Genomic DNA, 23839 nt, shown 5'->3' with positions numbered 1-23839 from the left:
TCACTCAATGTATTTTCATAAGTTACGCCCTCCAATCCAGGCAACATCCTTGTAAATCTCCTCTGCATTCTCTATACAGTCCACATCCTTCCTGTAGTGAGGTGACCAGAACTGAACATAGTACTCCAGGTGGGGTCTGACCAAGGCCTGTATACCCTTAACAAAACAAGAAAACATTTAAAGACAGCTCCCATTTGAAGCAAAGCTCACATTTAACAGAACAGTTGAAATTACTGTAGCAATGGAAATAGCAGAGGGAGACACAATTGAGTTGCAGTCAGGAATGAAAGTGAGAGTGAACAAAATTGGAACATCTAAACAGAAGCCAGCCATACCACCATGGCAGGGGTTCACGTACGCCACACCGGTGAAGCTTTAAAAGTGAAACTTGCAGAAAATGTAACAAAGTAGGACACATACGAAGAGCATATTGAGCAGACAAAAATAAATGGACTTCACAGAGAAAAGAAAAAGATAAAAAGTCAAGTTGTACTTTCAAAAAGAGCACTGATCTGCATGCTGTTGATGAAAAATTTGATAATGATGAGAGTGACACAGGACTGGCCAGCCTTGAGATTTACAATGTGAAAAGTAACAATAGGCAAGCAATATGGCTTGTGCTAGAAGTGAATGGGAAAATTAATTAAAATAACAACACACATAAGAATTGCTGGTGAATGCAGCAGGCCAGGCAGCATCCATAGGAAGAGGTACAGTTGACATTTCGGGCTGAGACCCTTCCCTGAAACGTCGACTGTACCTCTTCCTAGAGATGCTGCCTGGCCTGCTGCATTCACAAGCAATTTTTATGTGTGTTGCTTGAAATTCCCAGCATCTGCAGATTTCCTCGTGTTTGCGTTAATTAAAATAGTATTGGTCACTGGCTTGTATATTTCAGTCATTCCACAATGCCTGTCATCTTTGAATGGCATTTCAAAGATACTAAACTGAAGCCTGCAGATATCTAAGTAAGAACTTATTTTGGAGAAAAGATAACTCCTGTGGGAATGAACAGTAGAATACAATAACCAACAAGCCACATTGAGCTTGATTGTGGTTAAAATCAAAAGGACTAGCATTGTGCGGCGAGATAACTACAACATGATTGGAGATCCATCCACCATTTGCATGCCGCATCTCTTGCAGTGAAGCCAACTGAAAGGTACTGGATGAAGCCACAACTGTCTCCACACCGAACACCATGAGCCGTCGCCCAACAGAGGACAAACAGATGTTGATGCCTCTGGTTGGAAAGCATATTGGACAAAGGAAGGACCATGCTGCTAGAGGAAATGAGAAAGTGATTAAGAACAGTATCCAACAACAATAGTTTAGTAGGTAACGTAATTGAGTAAGCCTCTGATATGCTAATCAGGCAGTTGCTTGTGAAATGTGGCTTGGTTTTAAGCTGGAATAGAGATCAAGGAGCTTCAGGAAAGTTGTAAGCATTCGTCTTTTGTGAGTATAAAGGAGCAGAATCTACTCTGTGTGCATTAAGGTTATTGCATGAAGTTCGAGTGAAAACCAAAAAGCTGCTTGTAAAAGTAGATGCAAAGACCAAAGCCGAGATGGATGAATGGAAGGCCAAAAAGAAAGGAGTCAATGGAGATACAAAAGCAGAGGATTTGTCAGATGATGTTGTGGATAAGGAAACTTAAGAGGAGAGATCAGATCATAAAGGGAGCAATAGGAGGATTAATAGGAGAATACTCCAGTGAACTAAATGTACCTTCCCAAGATCAAGATACATAAACTAGAAAGAAGAAAAAGAGCAGAAATGAGAAAGAAGGAAACTGGGATCTGGCAAGAAGCAAGGATCGAAGTAGGTCCAGAGAGAAAAGCCGAGAAAGGGGAAAGAAAGGTGTCCAGAGCTGTCAGGACCACTTCCTGCAGTCTGAGCCAACTCCTACAGCCACCGTGCAGAGGAGGTGAAACAACCTCTGGTTCTGGAACGACCACAAGTGTCTCCTGCCAAGCAGAGTGATCCATTTGTCAGGAAAGACATTATCCCACAAGAGTAAGAAATCCTCCACAGCGATTAAATCTTTAGGCCTGAATGGGATATTTTAAAATTTGCAATACTGCCTGTATAGTAGTTGTATTATATAGTACAATGTGTATGTGGTTGAGATGCATTCTCTGGTAAATAGAGTTGGAGTTTATAGCCAAGAAGAAAGGAGTGTTGTGTATTTAATATTTCAGTAATATTTGAGTTATCTTTTGTGTGGGTGTGTGTGTGTGTGTACGTGTATGTATATATATATATATATATATATATATATATATATATATATATATTAGTTTTAAATAATTTATTATAGGTTATATGTATAAATGCATATATGGCTACCAAGTGATATGTGCATGCCTCACTAAAGTAAAGGGCAAACTCTCATCTCGGTTTTGTTTTCCTTCGAATGAGTTAAATGTTGAAAATATAACTATCTCATTCAGTTCTTCAGTAAAACAATGTAAGTTTTAAATATAAATATCCATATTTTATCTTATCGAAGCTTCCTTCTGAACAAACTGCTTCAAAAGGGGTTTCTCTCCAATTCAGAAGGTTCAAAGGTTCATTTATTATCAAAGTATACAACTCTGAAATTTTTCTTTCTTCCTTCAACTCTGAAAGCTGAGTCATCTTTTGCAACAAACATCCTGGAATCCATGGATCCCATTTCTTCCCACATCTCAGCAAAGTCCCATGATCAATTACCATATTATGGGTATATTTTCATACATCAACTATGGGTAAACTTGATATACCCCACAAAAAGGGGTCAGATTTAAATTCCTGCACACACCCGTGGTCAAAAACCATGGGTTCTTGGCTAGGTGATGTAGCCATATCCACAATCACAACTTGAGTCCATCAGCTTTCGTTTTAAAACTGAACTGACACGTGATAACATAAATTCTGCTACTCTGTTTTAGGTTTTCATTTCACTAGAAGTGAAACTGAAACCAAATTTCCAACACATAGCCAGGATGCAGAAGTTAGTATCCAAAAATTAAATCCTTAAACAATAGTGATTGTTCATTTTTACTCCACTAACTTCAATTAGTCTTTTACTTGTGTTTGCATGTTAGTTCTTAAGTTCTTAATTGATTTTGTAATATTGAGACCAACAACCAGTTTGAAAATACTCTGATCATCCAGACCAAACACAGTGTGTCTCCTCTGATTTGTGACTTTGACCCTGATCAATTTATCTCATTGTACTGTTAACCATTACACTGTCTGGAATGACAGACCCGAAACCCACTGCTATATTTACTGTGTACTTAGTAATGTTATGTCTCCTATACAAAACAAAAGATGTATTTTGCATTGAATTATATTTTGCATCCCCTGCACATCTGAATTGTATTTTTGATCTACAACCACTTTTCGCTTGAAGCTGCATTGGCCATGATTGAGCAGAAACTGAAATGGTCCCCCCTCCCCCCTATATATTGACTTTGTGGCCGTGCAGCTGGGATTTTCTTTTATGCTAATATAATTTTGAAATTATGCTCATTGCAAAATGCCCTGTAATTAATTATGTGTTAATGAATGTAATCCATATATTTTGCAAATAATATGCATACCCCAACCTTTGCTTTGAACTACTTTGGTGCAACCATATATTTATATTGTCAGTGTTTCAAGTCACAACACTGTTACAAATTGTAACAATAAACACAGAATGGAAGATGGTAGCTCATTGTTCGTAAACTGCCGGCCCACAGTTTATTGTTTGTAAAGTGCCATGCAGTTTTCAGGCAGTGTAAAAAAATTTCCTGCTCTGAGCAATGGTCGTTCCACCCAGCTGTAAAAAAAACCTAAAGGGCGTGTTGTACTGTTACTGTTTTATAACTAGTTTGTGACCTGAAATGCACTTGAGTGTGCCAACCCCATACTTTTGATCTTCAATTCTTACTCTCTGGCCCTGCAGTTGTGCTCCTGAACCTCTGCACTTGCTCCTTGTAGTCCTTCCACTTGGTCAGTGCCTTTGCTCACCCTACCCCCACCCTGGGCCAACAGTGCCCCGGCTACATCACAATACCCTATCCGATCATGAGTAATCACTGTGACATCCTGGAATCCATGGATCCCGTTTCATTCCACTTTCAGCACAGTCAGATACTTTCATAGAAGTGCATCAATGCGTTGGCATAGTTTTGGGTCATTTGGTGGGGGGGGGCGAAGAAGGTACTTGACCTCAAACCTAATACTTATACCTAATAGTTTAGTAGGCAGGAGTGATCCTTGCCCTCCTACAGATATGTTTCTAAGAGCTGGACAATATAAAGTAAGTACTTCTAGTCACTGGAAGGAAGGCAATGCCATCTCTGCTAAATCCTGCAGCGTCAGTGTTGAGAGATAGCTTTATTGGCCTTGTTTGTCACATGTACATCGAAACATGCCTGTGTCATTTGTGTCAACAGCCAACACAGTCCGAGGATGTGCTGGGGGTGTCCAGTGAGTGTTTCTACGCTTCTGCTCCAACAGCATATCCACAACTCACTAACCTTAACCTGTGCATCTTTGGAACGTGAGAAGAAACTGCAGCACCTGCAGTAAACCCACGTGGTCACAGGGAGAACATTCACACTCTCACAGACAGGGGCACATGGAGGAAATCCACATGGTCGTGGGGAGAACATTCACACTCTCACAGACAGGAGCACATGGAGGAAATCCACATGGTCATGGGGAGAACATTCACACTCTCACAGACAGGAGCACATGGAGGAAATCCACATGGTCACAGGGAGAATGTTCACATTCTCACAGACAGGGGCACATGGAGTAAACCCACGTGGTCACAGGGAGAACATTCACACACTCACAGACACAGGCAGGAATTGAACTGTAAAGCGATACGCTTTCCACTACGCTACTGTTTCCTCCCTCTTCCAGGCTTTTCTGGTCCTCTTATAGGCTAACATTCTCAGCACATCCCAATTACATCTCAGTTGGCTACATTGCTCAGGGCTATATTGGTTCCATGTCTGACAGGAGACCTCTGTTTTCATGGGAAGAGACTATCAGGAGATGTTGTGTACAAAGCCTCCTCAGAAAAAGGGGACATTTCCTCACGCTTGAGAATCTCTGCTCCATGACTACTCAAAATGAACTAGGAACTATTTGCATGATGTCGTATGGCCTGCATAAGTGGAATACTACATGAACTGTTCATCTTCTCTGCCACACATCTCTCTGGCTGAATCTGTGTCCAAATTACCAGTTCACACATTATCATTAGCAGCGGACTCAGAACCCACAAAACTAAATTGGAAGCATAACATCGCCAGTGTAGAAGGACTGTCTGAGGAAGAGAAGATGGTGCTGCTACTTTTCCTCGGCACGGACTTCCTCCATGGCATCAGATAATTTAAACAGGAGGCGTAGGGATATGAGCTATTGAGAAGTAGCCAAGCAATTAGTTTTGTCTTCCCCTATGGATTAAAATCAAGCAATGTTTCCTGTAATTATTTTGAAAATCACTGTTTTCAAGGCAGCATCATTATCATCATCATCATCATCATCTGGTGCCATGCCCAGTTTGAGCTTTGACTGCCATGGCCCCCACACTCCTGTTTCGGGTCAAGTGGATCAGTTCATTGGTATTCATTTCCAATTCTGTGGCTGCTGTCTCCATCGTTTGTCTTTGTCTTCCTCTTGCTTTCTTCCCTTCAATCTTTCCCATAATTACCGTGCATTCTAACTCCTCTTTCCTAATCACATGTCCAATGAAGTTACGTTGCCCTTTCATGATCTCATACATTATTTCTCTTTTTGTTTGCCCCGTTCATGACATCCTCGTTAGATATTCATTTTGTCCATGATATTCTTTGCATCCTCCTCAAAAACTACATCTCTGCTGCTACAATTCGTTTCCTCATGTTACTAGATATTGCCCAACATTCTGAGCCATATAACATAACTGGATAAACATAACATTTCAGTACTCTGAGGCGGGTTGTTATGGCTAGTTTAACATTGGTCAGTATACCCTTCATTCTCGTAAAGGTGTCTTTTGTCATCCCTATTCTTCTTTTGATGTCCAGGTTGTACCTGCCATCTGATGTCACCCAGCTTCCTAAGTAGCGAAAGTTCTTTACTTGTTTTATGTCGATCAGCTAGCGCACTATTAAAAAAAAGTTTCGTCTAGTGAGGTGACCATCGTCAGAGCTGAGAAGGAGAGGAATAGTGGGCCTTTTCAGTTTTTTTTAAAGCGGCCAACTAGTTGGGAGCAGAGGAGCTGAAGACAGTTGGTCAGCTAGCACACTATAAAAGAAGTTTAGTCTAGTGAGCTGGCCATCATTGGAGTGGGCTGAATCAGAGTGGGATGGCTTTGGCTCAACAGGCTTCAGCGTAAACAGGCAGAGATGAGGGTAGGTTCTGAATTTCAGTCCTGGGTATGACTAAACTGCAACCGGTGATGAGGCTCTGACTGGGGACTTTCAGAGCTTTGGGGAAAGTGGAGTTACCCCTTAGTCATTCATTGCTCCCAGGGCTGCTCTGACCCGGAACGGTAGCACTTGCAAGGGTTCCTGCTCAGGATATGAGTGAAGGCCAACGGCAGATCCGCCAGGTTCAATAACTGAACTTATGACGGAGAAGGCAGATGAGCTAGGACCTCAAATGTCAACAGCTAAAGTATAGGCAGATGAACATTTGGGAAGAGAAGTGGCGATTTCTTTAGTTTGCCCAATGGTAGGCAATAGCAAACCACCGTTGCAATTTGCTAAGAAAACCATGGTCAAACTCACAAAATGTATCACACAACAACAGCGTCAGGAGGATCTTCAAGACAACTCTGAAGATGCTTCGCTCGGTAGGGTTGATTCTGGCCAGCAGGGGATCCCCGACCATCATCAAGCTACTGCTCATAAAATTCAAGTAACACCAAAGAAAATTATTGCCACTTGGAATGTAAGAACCCTATATCAAGCAGGAAGATTGGACAATGTGATAAATGAAATGGAAAGACTAAAGATCAACATCATGGGAATTAGCGAAGTTCGTTGGATAGGTGCTGGAACACGTCAGATTAGAAATAAAACACTTGTTTATTCTTGACATAGAAATAATATTAATATTTATATTTCAAGGCATAATTTGTCCAATACTTTGTGGATGCAGAGAAATGTATATAGAAAGGTTACTTGTGATTAAACTTACGAATGTACTCCATGTCTGGTAAAGGTCTGTGGCGTAGAAAAGGTAGGTAACCCCTGCTTTGGAATATGATTACAAAATGTGTGCACATTTCTTTAGTTTATTGCACGTTTGCTTGTTTATTTCCCCCCCAAATAACTAGGGGATTTGTTTGTTTAAAGCAGAACTTCAAACGAATGGAATGTCTTTGCACAAAAATGCAGTGAAATTGCAGTTTGTGCAGTTTGTTGAATTGCATTTCCAAGGCCTAGTGTGCCTCTGCTTATGCTGATTGTTTAGTGCAGGGGACATGGATCATTGATTGTGTACTACTGTGTTGAAGAAGATGGTGCCAGCAAACAATGCCACCAAGGGCGACATCCAGCAGATGGTTCACAAAACTACTTCCTTTACACCTTTTTCTTTCAGATGTGGTTCTGCTACGATTGGAGTCTGTGATCGACATTTTAGTAGTGTGTTTTTAGGCAGATTCAGTGATCTCGAGTGATTGAGTGATTTTTATTAATGACCTGGATGAGGAAGTGGAGGGATGGGTTAGTAAATTTGTTGATGACACAAAGGTTGAAGGTGTTGTGGATAGTGTGGAGAAGTAGCAGATGGAGTTCAACCCAGATAAGTGTGAAGTGGTTCATTTTGGTAGGTCAAATATGATGGCAGAGTGTAGTATTAGTGGTAAGACTCTTGGCAGTGTGGAGGATCAGAGAGATCTTGCGGTCCGAGTCCATAGGACACTCAAAGCTGCTGTGCAAGTTGACTCTGTGAATAAGAAAGCATACAATGCATTGGCCTTCATCAACCGTGGGATTGAGTTTAAGAGCCTAGAGGTAATGTTGCAGCTATATAGGACCCTGGTCAGACCCCACTTGGAGTATTGTGCTCAGTTCTGGTCGCCTCACTACAGGAAGGATGTGGAAACCATAGAAAGGGTGCAGAGGAGATTTACAAGGATGTTGCCTGGATTGGGGAGCATGCCTTATGAGAATAGGTTGAGTGAACGCGGCCTTTTTTCCTTGGAGCGACGGAGGATGAGAGGTGACCTGATAGAGGTGTATAAGATGATGAGAGGCATTGATTGTGTGGATAGTCAGAGGCTTTTTCCCAGGGCTGAAGTGGCTAATACGAGAGGGCACAGTTTTAAGGTGCTTGGAAGTGGGTACAGAGGAGATGTCAGGGGTAAGTTTTTTTTTTACACAGAGTGGTGAGTGTGTGAAATGGGCTGCCAGCGATGGTGGTAGAGGCAGATACGATAGGGTCTTTTAAGAGACCACTGGACAGGTACATGGAGCTTAGGAAAAATATAGGGCTATGGGTAAAGCCTGGATAATTTCTAAAGTAAGTACATGTTCGGCACAGCTTTGTAGCTGAAGGGCCTATATTGTGCTGAGGTTTTCTATGTTTCTATCTGGTGGTTTGCTGTCTTTGAGGGTGTTCTGTGAGGCTTTGACTGACGTGTGCAGCCTCGAGGCCAAGAAGCCTGGAGACGGGGCTTGACTCCTTTGCTCGCCTATAGAAGCGCTGAGGAATATTAAATTCGCGGAGGCGAGTGCGGAGCACAAGCAGGTGTTCAGCGCTGTCTTACCAGCCTCTTGCTCACTGCTGCCAGAGAAAGGTTTCTGCATGTGACAATCTCTCTTTCTCCCTTGACCTGGGTCTTGGACAAGATTTAATCAGTGCAGTTTGTGGGTTGGACTCTGTAGTTCATGTTAAGATGTGTTTCTGGTTTTATTGCCCCTGTTTATTTTGTTGCTATTTTGGTTGATTTTGAGTCGGGGCAGCCTGCAGATAACGAACACTGAGTTAAACTGAATATGACAGGACTCTTTTTCGATTTTTGTGTTTTATATTCTGTGTTTCTCGCTTGCTTTTTTTTGTTGCCTTTTGTGCAATTTGTTTTTTGTGCGGGGGGTGTTGTGAGATCTGGTTTGATACTTTTCTTTAAGTGGGTTCCAGTTTTCTTTGCTTCATGTCTGACCATGTGGAAGACGAGTCTCAGGGTTGTATACCGCGCACACACACTTCGATAATAAGTGTACTTTAAATCTTTGAAAGATTCTTAGCAAAATTTGAGGAGTTTGCACAATTCAGAAACATTGTTGGGCACTTGCGCTTTTCATAACATCCATCCACACCGGTTACTGTTGATCGGGCAGTTCAGTCACTCTGTTGTGTGGTATGCTGCAGTGAATTTTGACACCGCTGTAGGACACTCGGCAGTACAACCAGGAATTTTCCAGGTAATGCGGCACTCTTCAGAAATTTTAGGATCTCCTGTGTGGACATCTGAAATGAATCATTTCGTTGTTGTGCTCTGCTGGTGTATTTTGTATGGAATTCAGTGGTGTGGAGTAGAGCTTCCTGTGGTTCCCCGCTAAGCCCATTTACTGAATGGCATTGTACAGCTGGAGGAAGAAGCATTGAATTTTACTTTTTTTAAGCAATGTGCTCTCAAATAGATTTTAATTATTATGGAAAACATACTTCAATTGTTTACTTAACTTTGAATGCTTTTAAATGTTTCTGAGATTTAGTGGTAGTCAAAACCTTTGACAGATGACGAAGCTGGGATGAAGAGTCAGAGTGGAGTAAAAGTTTCCAGAGGAGTTCCACGGATGGGCTTTTCTCTTGTCCATCCAAGTCATCTTATTACGTTGCTCAAGGCCTGCCTTGAGGACCAGAGCCTTGCCACTCAACTTCAGAGTGGCCTGGAACAACACAATTGACCTGCAGGATAAGTTTGTGGAAATGGAGAATGTGGGTGGTGAATGCAGCCAGTGGGTCCTGCTTGTGCATGTGAGACTTTGGGTAAGATCCTCTGTTATTTCTCTAATTATTGCCTATTTTCCATGGGTGCTTCAGTAGTAGTCACACTGACTGTGCTACATGAGCTGGATGTTGGAGGCAGAGTAGTCGTGTCCTGGCGTCTCATTGGTGGAGGAGAAGGACTTGTCTGTCAATTCTGGGTCCGCAGTTATGTCCTGACTTCTCATTGTTGGAGGAGAAGGACTTGTCTATTAATCCTGGGTCCCCAATCGTGTCCTGGTGTCTCATTGGTGGAGGAGAAGGACCTTGTCTGTCACTACTGGGTCCCCAGTCATGTCCTGGCGTCTCATTGGTGGAGGAGAAGGACTTGTCTGTCACTCCTGGATCCCCAGCTCCATATCATTTCAACTGGATGAGTGCCTCCACTTGCCCGGGTGGATGGCTGTTCAAATGTCTCACTCAGCCGTATAAATTTCCAGCTCTAAATATTTCAGAATATACCCTATCCTCGTTATGTGTCTTCAGACAATGTGGATTCACAGTTATGTGAGAATGCGTTCAAAACTCACAGTTATGCGAGGAGCGCTGCTTTCCCGCCAATACAAGTCAGGTGCGCACGCCTCATAGTCTCACTCCCGCCATTCTCGCATTGGTTTTGGCAATGTATGGATGTGCGATCTTGCGCTCTTAAACTTTTGTGTTTTTACCTACAGTGCAGTGATTTTGTGCTTGAAATATTTAAATATGCCTTCTAAGCATCCGATAAATTATAAACAGGGCGGCGTCAGGTGAAGGTAACACAGCTCTGGGATGCTACCCTGTGCAGTTGCGGGCTATGATAGTTGAGTTAGGCATCACACCAAAGCAGGTGTTTAATGCAGACGAGACCAGGCTTTTTTGGAAGCAGATGCCAAAACGCACTTACGTAAGTAAGGGTGAAAAAACTGCGTCAGGTTTCAAGGCAGCAAAGGATAGATTGACTTTGCCTATGTCTTCCAATACCGAAGGAGACTGTAAGATGAAGCCTCTCTTAGTTTACCATTCACTAAACCCCCATGCCCTTAAGGGTTTGAGTAAGAATATGCTTCCTTAACAAGAAAGCATGGGTCACTGGTCAAATCTTTGAAGATTGGTTTGCTAATCATTTTGCTGTTGAGGCTGAACGCTACTGCCGGGAACAGAATCTTGCCTTTAAAGTTCTTTTGTTGCTTGACAATGTGCCAGCCCATCCTAAACATTTGGACAGCATTCATCCTAACATAACAGTGCATTTCCTGCCGCCTAACACAACATCGCTGATTCAGCCAGTCGACCAAGGTGTGATATCCACATTCAAGGCGTATTTTTTACGGCAAACTGTCTCTCAGATGCTGCAAGCAATAGACGATTTTGAAAATCCAGGGAGTTTACCAACGGTGAGGGAATGGTGGAAGTCCTTCAACATCAGACGTGCCATCAACAACATTGATGAATCCTGGAAAGAGGTCAGGTCTTCCACTCTGAAGCAACTGACAGAATTTTTTAAGGCTGCAGAACACTTGGCACAAATGGCGATGGACATGGACCCAAGTTTAGAATGGAGTCAGCATTTCAGTCGTTCCCTGCAGTCAAGTCTTCTTCCCTACAAGCAAATTTATGCTGAAAAACAAAATGCTGCCAAGCAAACAATCCTCACCACTTTCTTCAAACGGTGCCATCTCCTGCTGCCGGTAGTACTGAGAGTTTTGTGAGTCTTCCTTCACCCCTTGCTGTCCTTGATGACCCTGACGACACACAACCATCCACCTCATCCATGTAAAGCTGCCCGACACAACAACCACTCATATTTCCTGGAGCGATCATACCTGCCACTGTTGGTGAGTACTGTACACCCTAGTATGTTAACATTCTATGATTTATTACGTTGAATATTACCTTAAATTGATGAAATATAATACGAATGTTGCCTTGTGGTACTGCTTTTGTGTCGTATTGGTATGAAAATGTGAATAAATTACGGATAAAGCATATTTAGGAAGCCCTCAAGAACGCATCCCTATTTTCTTTATTTAAATAATTATTCACATTATGCGTCGACTTCGAGGAACGTATCCCCCGCATATAATGAGGATAGGGTGTAGTTGCTTCCTTAGTAACGTGCTAGAGTTTACTTGTGCATATATAACTAAACTTAATTTCTGTGATTTATGTCACTGGATACTCATTTGTTTTTGTTTCATGAAAGTCAATGGGTATTGTTTTGTGCCTGTAAGGGGGGGGGGTGGAGAGAGAGAGGGAGAGGGATTGTTTTTTTGTTTGTTTGTTTCAGGTAGTTTAGAAATCACAGCAGTGACCTGAACTTGTGAGTGTTTCTACCTTTACTCCACTCAAAGTTTTGCTCAATGGTCCCATCTTTTAGTTGAGAAGTTAAACTGAACTCTCAGGTGGATTAAAATCCAACAGCACCACAGTAGTCTACAGTTAATTGTGACATATTGGGATGAGTACATCTTGGGATGAGTACATCTTGGCCAAATTTAGCAGATGCCCTAATTAGCCAAAGTTTCATTGAAGTGGTTAAGACATATAAAAAGGACAAACTACCTTTTAACTAAGTAACAAATTATGTATTTAAGTGAAATGCTATAAAACTGTAGTTCCTAATAGTTATCCACGGCGGAATTTAGCCAGTGTGTACACTGCCCTGTTCTTTTGATTGACTGGAAATGAACAAAATCCTTGCAAGTAGTGGGCTACCTTCATACAATGCTTTTGATGATTGCATCTTCCAAATCTTCATGTTCATTGTAACAATAATTGCCAATTGTTAATGATTGATGATTGTCGATACCGTCATATTCTTAGTAATTCCTAACTTGTTGAAATAGTGAATTTGTTTCATTTTCACTCTCGGCTGTTTCTGCCATCTTGAAGCCTGAATACTTGAAACCGCGAGTAAAACGGTACTGAATTGTCTTGCTGTTTGTTTCTCACCAATTATCAGTGACAAAAATTGCAGATGTTTGATGCAAACGCGCAACTGACGCTATTTAAAAACTGTTCGCTCAAAAGCACAGTGTTGTGTCTAACTGCTACGCAAGTGCACGTGACTAACGCTAGTTAGAAACTGTTTGGCAGCAGTTTGCTCTCCCAATTAATTGGCGTAGTGTCCAAAGGGAATCCCGGTTTTCTTCCTTCAGTAGATTTTGTTTTTTTTTAAGAGTTGTCCCAAATAAGTAGCTGCCACAATTAACTGATGGCCCAATTAACCGGAGTGCTGATAAAGGGTCTCAGCTCGAAACCTCGAATGTTTACTCTTTTCCGTAGATGTTATCTGGCCGACTGAGTTCCCCCAGTATTTTTTGTGTGTGTTGCTCAGATTTCCAGCATCTGCAGATTTTCTCCTGTTTGTAACTGGTATCTACTGTATTTCTAAAAGGAATGGGAATTTGCCTCATGGTTCTGGCCAATTCATATCCTCCAGTCTGCACCAAAAGCAAACGATCTGTTTGTTATCACATTACTATTTGTGGAAAACTTGCTGTGTGCACTCAGCCATGCCTCTGCATTTATAATACTTTCAAAGTTTGTCATTGGCTATAAAACACTTTCAGTCATCCTGCAATATTAAAATCGCAGTAGAAATTGAAGCACTTTTTTGAACATTTTGCTTAGTGAGGTAGGAAATTAAAGATTAAGTTGTGCTGGCAGCTACTATCAGAACACATTTAATTGTGTAAATAATTGGAATTATTTTCGTATCTCTCTTTCTTCAGGTCTTCCACACACAATCAAAACACCTTGAAGTAAGAAGAGCTTGTGTTTCTTACCTGAGGAGGAACCGAGAACAGTTTGAAGCAGTATGTTTTCTCTTTGATTTTTAAATGGTTATTTTTTTTTAAATAATGCTGGATATGCTGACTAGGTGAACTTAAAATATTTATTGTTGAAGGCTTTTAACATTTATTTTCTTGAGCTAGTTATTGGGTAAACAGCAGGTGCTGGGTTATCTTTCTCTGTCACTTAAGGAAGCATCTCTCCTTTACAATGTTTTGACACAATGCATTGTCTTTTTGCAGCACCACAATCTGTTAAATACAGGAATATGCACCTCGTCAGGAAGTATTTATCCACATGGAAATTTTCCCATTGGAAATTAGAAGCATTTTCACACAGAAAATTCAGACTGAGGAAATTAAAAAATTTTAAGTCTGAGATTGTTTTTTTTGATGAGTGTCACATTATGGGCATATCAATCGATGTATATAAGCTATCTAGTGTATCTGTAGTTTATTATAATTGTGTTCTTTATCTTACTGTATTTTTGTGCTGCATTGGATCCTGCATAACAATCATTTCATTCTCCTTTACACTTGTGTACTGGAAATGACATTAAACAATCTTGAACAGGCTGATATGATGCTGATGAAGGTCAGTCAATAGCTAATTCAATAATAGAACAAGTTAAAGGACGTAATGACCTATTCTCCTCTCTGACAGGAGGCAGTATGTGAAGACTAGGCAAGCAAATCTCCACAACCTGCTCACTCAGCACTGGTGCACCACAGGGGTGTGTTCTTTGCCACCTCCTTTTTTCTCTATACCCCAATGACTTTGTCTCCATCAGTTAAACTAATAAAGTTCACAGGTGACACCATTGCCATTAGATTATTCACCAGAGGTGACAAATCCAAGTACCACCAGGATATCAGGTAGTGCCCTGGTACAATCACATCAACTTGGAGCAGAATGCCCTCAAGCCCATGGGGATGTGTATCAACTGCAAGGGAAATGTGTCTCCTTTACCATCAAAATTCTACAGTTTAATTTTCACCGTTTCAACTTTCAGGTACCTGACCATCATTATTTCACAGGACCTCATCTGGGAGAACCATATCTCTTTCATTAATGAAAACCGGGCAGAGGATGTACTACTTGTGGCAATTGTTAAAATTTCATCTTCCCCAGTACATACTGGTGCAATTCTACACTGCCATCAGAGAGAACATCCTCACGTTAGCCATTTCTATTTGGTTTGGTGCAGCATTCTCAACAATATACAGAAACTACAGCAAGCTGTCATGTCACCAGAAAATGGCATTGGGTGCAGTCTAGCGATGCTGCAGGACTTGTGTGTGTGTCAAGAGCAAAGAAGCAGAAAGGATAAATCATTGAGAACACCCTGTGAACTGTTTTTTCCAAAAGTTCCCTTCTGGAAATTGTTATAGGGCTATTAAAACAAAAATTTCATGCCATCTTAAAAGTTTCTTCCTCCAAACTGTTGATGTGATCAACTATTCTAGTTAGCCCACCCCACCCCCCTCTATCTATTACCTATGTCAATGCACTACACTTTAAACACTTTGATCCACATTTTACAATACTGTTTACATTATAAATATATATGCTATTGATACACATTTTATTCCATTTCTGTACTTTAACCTTGGAACTTTATTTTTATATGATTTTGTATAATTGTTGAATAATGTTTTTTTGTTACCATGTTGTGCCTGGAACAACGCACCACAACAAATTTCTAGAATGTAAATATATATGGCAAGTAAGGTTGATCCTTCATGGCCGTGAGTTTTGTAAGGTTTTATTTTTCTTTCATTGTTGCAGTTCATTGAAGGATCATTTGATGAATATTTAAAGCAACTTGAAAAACCACAGGTATGGAATTGGAATTTTATAAATATTCTGTATACTTCTAAAAAAATAATACCTGAGGCAGTAGTACTCAGTATACAAAATGATTTCTGGAAATTTTCAAGAGTGGGGAGAGAGGGAATATGTGTTTTTGCTTTGGAATCTAAATGATACTTAAACTATTATATTTCAATGGGTTTCAATGCTTCTAAAATCAAACTGAATATCTGTTATATAGTTTCACTGAATTAATAGGTAATTATCTTAGGAGGGACCATAACTGAAGTAGAAGTAATATCTTCAAAGATGCACCATGGTCAAGCTATGTTCAGTTATTTTGCATATTTCTATATTTTCTTGAGGCTATTTCTTATAATTTAGTTATTCACTGGTCTATCCAAGACCTAATCTCTTTTTGTGCCAGTTCCCCATAGCTTTAAGTTCCCAGAATTTTCCAAAAATTTAGCTACTTTTCTTTGTAAGTACCTTCAAAGATCCAGCCTCCTCAACCCAATGGGATATAAAAATTTCCGAGATTAGTCATAGTCATACTTATTGATCCCGGGGGAAATTGGTTTTTGTTACAGTTGCACCACAAATAATAAATAATAATAGAACCATAAATAGTTAAATAGTAATATGTAAATTATCCCAGTAAATTATGAAATAAGTCCAGGACCAGCCTATTGGCTCAGGGTGTCTGACCCTCCAAGGGAGGAGGGTGATTCACCACCACCCTCAGTGAGAAGGCATTTCTATGCACTTAAATTTTAAGTAACTACTCTCTGATCTTGCGACTATGTCCCCTCAAGATCACGTTTAAATAAGATTGGCCATCATTCTTCCAAAGCACAGGTGGCACATTCATTGTAATTGCCTGCTAACTTCTTTTGCAGTTTGTGCACACGAGCACCTTGGCAGCCCTTTACACAATTGTATGCAGAATGATCAAAGATGAACGAGCTGGGTACTCTTTCTCTTTTGTGACGCTGTGTTTTTTAAAACAACCTCCAGGCCTTTCTGCCATTACTGTTCTGTAACCTGGAGCAGTCTGAGTGCTGGTTTGCCTCGTGTAGTGGATCCTGACCCCCTCGGCTGGAGGGCCCCGATTATGTTTTTGCAGCTTATTCTGTCAAACACCATCGAACAGCTTTGAAACTCTGTCCCAGCCCTGCAGAATTTTAGCTTTTCAGTGTTCAGGCTACACGGGTTATCTGGGCCTCTGTACCTTCCTCTGCAACTGGATTTTGACTTCCTCATTGGAAGACCACAGTCAATGCCGATCAGAAATAACATTTTCTTCTCGCTGACAATCAACACCTCAAGGATGTATGCTTCGTTCACTGCTCTGCTCTCTCTACACCCTTGACTGTGCGGCTAGGCACAGTTTAAAGGAGGCATGAGATAGATCAAAGTGAATTTATTATCAAAATATATATGTATACGTTACTATATTCCCCACCCCATTCCTTCTTTTTCAATTCCCCATCCTGGCTTCCCTCTTACCTCTTCTGCTTATGTGCCTATCACCTCCCCCTAGTGCCCCTCCTCCACCCCTTTCTCCTGTTGGATCTCTCTTTATTTTCTGATCCTTGGGGTTCTTCTGGGATTTGGGAATGATGAACAATCTTAAATCCAAGATTTCCGTTTATTTTAGAGTACAAACAAACTTACAATACTAAGCAAACTAAATAACATATTGATGCAGTTACAAAGAAAACATGCCATTGGCTGTATTTCATTTGGAGTTTGAGGAGATTTGAAATGTCACCAAAGACCCTAACAAATTTCCAACAGATGTACCATGGAGGGCATTCTGATTGGATGCATCACTGTCTGGTATGAAGGTGCCAATGCCCAGGAGCATAAAAAGCTGAAGAAAGTTGCAACCTCAGCCAGTTCCATCATGGGCACTAGCCTCCCAACTATTGAGGACATCTTTGAAAGGCTTTGACTCAAGAAGGTAGCACCCATGACGAAGGGCCTCCACCATCTTCTCATTCCTACCATCAGGGAGAAAGTACTGGGGACAGGCACCCAAGATCTGTCTTCCTTGTTGTAACTGAGAGTAATTTGTATTGTACTAAACTGCTGGCACAAAACAACAAATCCCACAACATATGTTAGTGATAATAAACCTGATTCTCATTAGGATAAGGAAACTGGCACAGTTCCACTTTGTGGTGCAATTGACTAAATTAGAATTATATTTTCAATATTATTTAAATGTAACAGTTTTTGAAAAATCTGATTATGTATCTTTGTTATTGCAGGAATGGGTTGGACAAGTAGAAATCAGTGCTCTTTCACTCATGTACAAGTAAGACCATCATGGATAATTTAAGTTACTAGATATATATTGTGTACTTTGGGGATCTGCCACTTTTGTTGGTTGATCTGCCTTCTGTGTTTCATAATGACTTGGAAATCATCAATAGAAATAGCGTTATGCTTTAAAGTACATCATAAAAACTGATGTCTAAACAGAACAAGGACTTGTTTCACTTTTTTTAAAAAAAAGAGTAACTAATGATGTGATTTTTGTCCCCCCTCCGAGAGTTGGCTAGATTACTTGTGGAGATTGAAACATCTTCATCTTATTGACCAAGAGAGCTAACATTAATATTATCTTTCTGCTAAATACCAAAAGCCCCTTGAAACATTGTTTATTAGTCCTCATTTTTATTTACATATAAACCTGTGTTCAACATAGTGGCTGTGTTAGTGGAAATGCCATTTGTCTCATGCACAGAGAAAAGGAAGAATTATTGAACAAATGGTAAAATGTGAAAAGTAACTCCCAATATGTGTATGCTACAAATTTTAAATATATGATCAATTCTTCAGTCTGAAATTATTTCTCACTTCTCCAGCTTTGGTATTACGACAAATAATTTTATTTGAAATAACTTAAAATGTTTGGCTCTATAAAATTGCTTACAAGACTGTTACAGGCAGCTCTAATGAAAACCCTTCCAGGCAAATAATCAAACCTTCAGTTTCCAATGTACTTTATTGAAGTACCAACTTACTACCCTTGCATGTACTGATGACTTAATGTGCATCATTACATTTAACTTCTTTTGCAAAGCTGGGCTAGTACTTGCACACTCATGAAGTGGTGAAGCTCATGGCAAGAGGTTTCCCTGACTCCCAGTACCAAATGTGAGGTGTTACTACTTACCAATGGTTGGTCTCTATAATTGTTGTTTCTGCTATCTTCAACCCTATTATACAATTTCTTCCAAAACCTCTCTGTTCTTCTGTCCAGTCCGGTTACTACAGTTGCTTTACAAGTATATTTATGGGGTTTTCTACTTCCTGCACTCAGCACCAGTCCCATAAAGATGTCAATCGTACAGAAGCTGAAAAGCAGGACCTCTAGGGTAGTAATCTTGGGATTGCTGCCTGTGCCATGTGATTACGAGTGCAAGAAAAGCATGATCAGGCATATTAATGTGTGGCTGAGAAACTGGTGTAGGGGGCAGGGCTCTGGGTTCCTGGATCATTGGGGTATCTTCTGGGGGAGGTACGACTTGTACAAAAAGGACTGGTTAGACCTGAACCCAAAGGAATTCAATATCCTAGCAGGCAGGTTTAATAGAGCTGTTAGGGAGGGTTTAAACTAATTTGGCAGGGGGATAGGAACTGGAGTGATCTTGAAATTCAGCTACAGATTGGCAAGTATGACGTTGTGGTCATCTCTGAAACATGGCTAAAGGATGGCTGTCATTGGGAGTTGAATATCCAAGGATACGAGAGGGCATGACTTAAGGATTGAAGGGTGCCCATTCAGAACAGAAATGCGAAGAAATTTTTTTAGTCAGAGGGTGGTGAATCTATGGAATTTGTTGCCACAGGCAGCAGTGGAGGCCAAGTCATTGGGTGTATTTAAGGCAGAGATTGATAGGTATCTGAGTAGCCGGGGCATCAAAGGTTATGGTGAGAAGGCGGGGGAGTGGGACTAAATGGGAGAACGGATCAGCTCATCATAAAATGGCAGAGCAGAGTCGATGGGCCGAATGGCCTACTTCTGCTCCTTTGTCTTATGGTCTTATGGATATACGGTGTATTAGAAATGGGTTAGTAGGCAGAGGGGGTGGTGTGGCCCTCTGTATTAGAAATAATATTAAATCATTAGAAAGGGATGATATAGGATTGGAAGGTGTAGAGTCTCTATGGGTTGAGTTAAGAAATGGCAAGGGTAAAAGGACCTTAATGCCAGTTGTATACAGGCCTCCAAACAGCAGCTGGAATGTGGATTACAAATTACAGCTGGAGATAGAAAAGGCATGTCAGAAAGACAATGTCATGATAATCGTTGGGGATTTTAACATGAAGGTGGATTGGGAAAACCAGGCCAGTACTGGACCTCGGGAAAGAATTTGTAGAATGTCTAAGGGATGGCTTTTTAGAACAGCTTGTTGAGCCCACTAGGGGATTGGCTGTGCTGGATTGGGTGCTGTGCAATGATCTGGAGGTGATAAGAGAGTTTAAGGTTAAGGAAACCTTAGGGAACAGTGAACACAATATGATTGAGTTCACTTTGAAATTTGAGAAGGAGAAACTAAATTCCAATGTGTGGAATTTCAGTGGAATAAAGGAAATTACAATGACGTGAGAGGGGAACTGACCAAGGTTGACTGGAAAGGGACACTAGCAGGAAGGACAGCAGAGCAGCAATGGCTGGAGTTCCTGCGAAAATTGAGGGAAGTGCAAGACAGATGTATTCCAAATAAGAATAAATTTTTGAATGGAAGGAGGACACTACCGTGACTGACAAGTGAAGTCAGAGGTAAAGTAAAAGCAAAAGAGAGGGCATACAAGGAAGCTGGAGCTAGTGGGAAGATAGAGGAATGGGAAGCTTTTAAAAACTTGCAGAAGGAAACTAAGGAGGTCATTAGGAAGGAAAAGATGAATTATGAAAGGAAGCTGGGGACTAATATCGAAGATACTGAAAGATTTTTTTAAGTATATAAAGGGTGAAAGAGAGTTGAGGATAGATATAGGACCAATAGAAAATGACGCTGGAGATATTGTAATGAGAGATGCAGAGATTGCAGAGGAACTGAATGCGTAATTTGCATCAGTCTTCACAGTGGAAGACGTGCACTATACTGGACATTCGAGAGTGTCAGGGAAGTGAAGTTTATGCAGTGAAAATTACGACTGAGAAGGTACTCAGGAAGCTTAATGGTCTGAGGGTGGATAAGTCTCCTGGACTTGATGGAATGCACCCTTGGGTTCTGAAGGAAGCAGCTGGAGAGATTGCGGAGGCATTAATGATGATCTTTCAAGAATCGATAGATTCTAGCATTGTACTGGATGACTGGAAGATTGCAAATGTTACTCCGCTATTTAAGAAGGGTGGGAGGCAGCAGAAAGGAAACTATGGACCTGTTAGCCTGACATCAGTGGTTGGGAAGTCGTTGGAATCGATTGTTCGGGATGAGATTACAGAATACCTGGAGGCACATGACAAGATAGGCCACAGCCAGCATGGTTTCCTGAAAGGAAAATCCTGTCTAACTAACGTACTGCAATTTTTTGAGGAAATTACAAGCAGGGTAGACAAAGGAGATGCAGTAGATGTGGTGTACTTGAATTTTCAGAAGGCCTTTGACAAGGTGCTGCACATGAGGCTGCTTAGCAAGATAAGAGCCCATGAAATTACAGGGGAGTTACTAGCATGGGTGGAGCATTGGCTGATCGGCAGAAAACAGAAGGTGGTATTAAAGGGATCCTATTCTGGCTGGCTGCCGGTTACCAGCCGGGCAGACTATTATTTAGATGGGGACAGAATTCAAAATGCAGAGATGCAAAGGGACTTGGAGTCCCTGTGTAGGATACCCTCCAGGTTGAGTCAGTGGTGAAGAAGGAGAATGCAATGTTGGGATTCATTTCTAGAGGTATAGAATATAGGAGCAGGGATGTGATGTTGATGCTCTACAAGGCAGTCGTGAGACCACATTTGGGAGTATTGTATGCAGTTCTGGCTCCTTATTTTAGAAAGGATATACTGACATTGGAGAGGGTTCAGAGAAGATTCACGAGAATTATTCCAGGAATGAAAGGGTTACCACATGAGGAACATCCGGCAGCTCTTGGGTTGTATTCTCTGGAGTTCAGGAGAATGAGGGAGCATCTCTTAGAAACATTCTGAATGTTAAAAGGCCTGAACAGATTAGATGTGACAAAGTTATTTCCCATGGTAAGGGAGTCCAGGACAAGAGGGCACAACTTCAGGATTGAAGAACGACCATTTAGAACAGAGATGCAGAGAAATTGCTTTAGTCAGAGAGTGGTAAATCTGTGGAATTTGTTGCCACAAGTGGCTGTGGAGGCCAAGTCATTGGGTGTATTTAAGGCAGAGATAGGTAGGTTCTTGGTTAGCCAGGGTATCAAAGGGTATGGGGAGAAGGCAGGGGAATGGGGATGACTGGTAGAATTGGATCAGCCCATGATTGAATGGCAGAGTAGACTCGATGGGCCGAATGGCTTCTCCTGTATCTCATGGTTTCATCATCTTATACAATTTATTTTCTTTAGGTGCAGTAGGTATATTTAATGTCAGAGAAATGTATACAATGTACATCCTGAATTCTTTCTCTTCACAAACATCCACGAAAGCTGAGGACTGCCCCAAAGTATGAATGACAGTTAAACGTTAGAACCCCAAAGCCCCCCCCAGCTCCCCCCTCCACACATGCAACAGCAAAGCAACGACCCCCCCCCCACCAGCAAAAAAAAGCATCGGCACCCTCCACCGAGCACTCAAGCAAAGTATTAACAAAGACAGACTTGCAGTGTCCCAAAGACTACTCGTTCATCAGGTAATTTGACATACCACAGGCTCGTGCTCTCTCTCCCTAATAAGAGAGAAAGAGATGTCCCAGTTTCACAGCGAGAGGGGAGACATAACAAACAACTCGCTGATTTATGATGTTAAAAGTCTGTTGTGTCGTTTTTTCCAAGCTCTGAGCCCAGAGAATGGGCCCCGAGGCTCAGATCTCTGGACAAACAGCCAGCAGCTAACCTGGTGCTCCTGATGTTCCGTGTTCTCCCGCGACGTGTCAGTCAGGGGCACCGGCCTTGAATCAGCCCGTCTCCAGAGCCATGAAAATCCTGAAGGTGTGCTAGTCTTCCAGGCCATGTTCTTGGGATATCAAAAAGCGGCCAGTGGTGAGGCCCCGAGAGCAGGCCCCATTCCCGCAAAGAACCGAAGTCAGAGTGTAACTCCAGGTCAAGACCAGGAAGAAAAGAGATATCAAAGATAGAAATCGAGCTGTTTCTGAAGATGTAAGTGAAGGAGTCACTGTTTAGTGTCATCTTGACTTTGCCTGAATCTTTGGAAACAGCTTTATTGAGAAAGCCAGCATCTGTTTCCTTTACATTTGCATCTGATCATTCAGCTACCTACAGGATACAATCCTGATTATTATGTATTCTCTTCTTTGTCCATGTGCTTGACTCTAAATCAGAACCTCTATTCAGCCAGTTCCTTGCAGAAAAAGCTCTGCTCCAGAGCCTAATGGGATTCTTGACATCTCACCAACCACAGCTCATTACACTTCCTATAAAGATACTCTGAAGACTGAAGGAGTTGAATTCTTGCAAGACTCAAAGCATTTACTGGGAAGGCCAACTGCCATTGTTGATATGAAATTCCAAGAAATGATGGTAAAGAGAGTGGACAAGTGGAGCTCCTTCAGGACTTTTGGCCCGTCACTGTTTACTTACTGTGTTGGAATTGGAAAGGATTGTGATTTTTTTTTAAATAGAGGTGTGGGTGCATGGATTTCCTACGCTGGATGACAAAATGATATATGACAAGTACAAACCATCAAAATCTGTCTTGAGCTGGGGTTCCGGACCTTTTTTTTTTATGCCATGGACCGATAGCATTAAGCAAGGAGTCCTTGGACCCCAGTTTGGGAACCCTTGGTCTTGAGTTTATTTGGGATAGGGAGGAGCATCCTGGCCCTGCATCACGTAGAATATTGGAAACCAGGCTTTACGTGACTTGTTCAGAGTGAATGTTTCTAGCTCTGGTTTCCTGGCAATTCTGCAAAGCCTCTTGTCAAAGTTGTTTTTCCTGCCCAGTCAGATCACTTTAATCCCTAATCTACATTAATCTGTTCATTATTTCACAAAATGTAGGCATCACTGACAGTTAGCATTTATGGCCCCTCACCATCCTGGTCTTTGATTTGCAGAGGTGGTGCTGAATTAAATTCTTAAAGTGCTCTGGTCCCTCTGGAAATATTAATTGGGTAG

At 41.4% G+C, this 23839-nt stretch overlaps 1 protein-coding gene across 2 annotated transcripts in view; it reads left to right on the top strand.

Annotated features, from left to right (window-relative positions):
• otud4 (OTU deubiquitinase 4) overlaps positions 1 to 23839 on the top strand; it is a 72667-nt gene that overhangs the window by 4089 nt on the left and 44739 nt on the right. For both annotated transcript variants that reach the window (XM_063046436.1, XM_063046435.1), the window contains exons 2-4: positions 13687 to 13770; positions 15536 to 15586; positions 17836 to 17882. In XM_063046436.1, coding sequence (XP_062902506.1) covers positions 13687 to 13770; positions 15536 to 15586; positions 17836 to 17882 — 182 coding nt within the window. The remainder of the gene's footprint in view (positions 1 to 13686; positions 13771 to 15535; positions 15587 to 17835; positions 17883 to 23839) is intronic.

The sequence above is a fragment of the Mobula hypostoma genome, chromosome 4 (genome assembly GCF_963921235.1).
Source record: "Mobula hypostoma chromosome 4, sMobHyp1.1, whole genome shotgun sequence".
Taxonomy (NCBI): domain Eukaryota; kingdom Metazoa; phylum Chordata; class Chondrichthyes; order Myliobatiformes; family Myliobatidae; genus Mobula; species Mobula hypostoma.
Note: the sequence above shows the minus strand (reverse complement) of the source record. Positions and strands in the feature narration are given on the sequence as shown.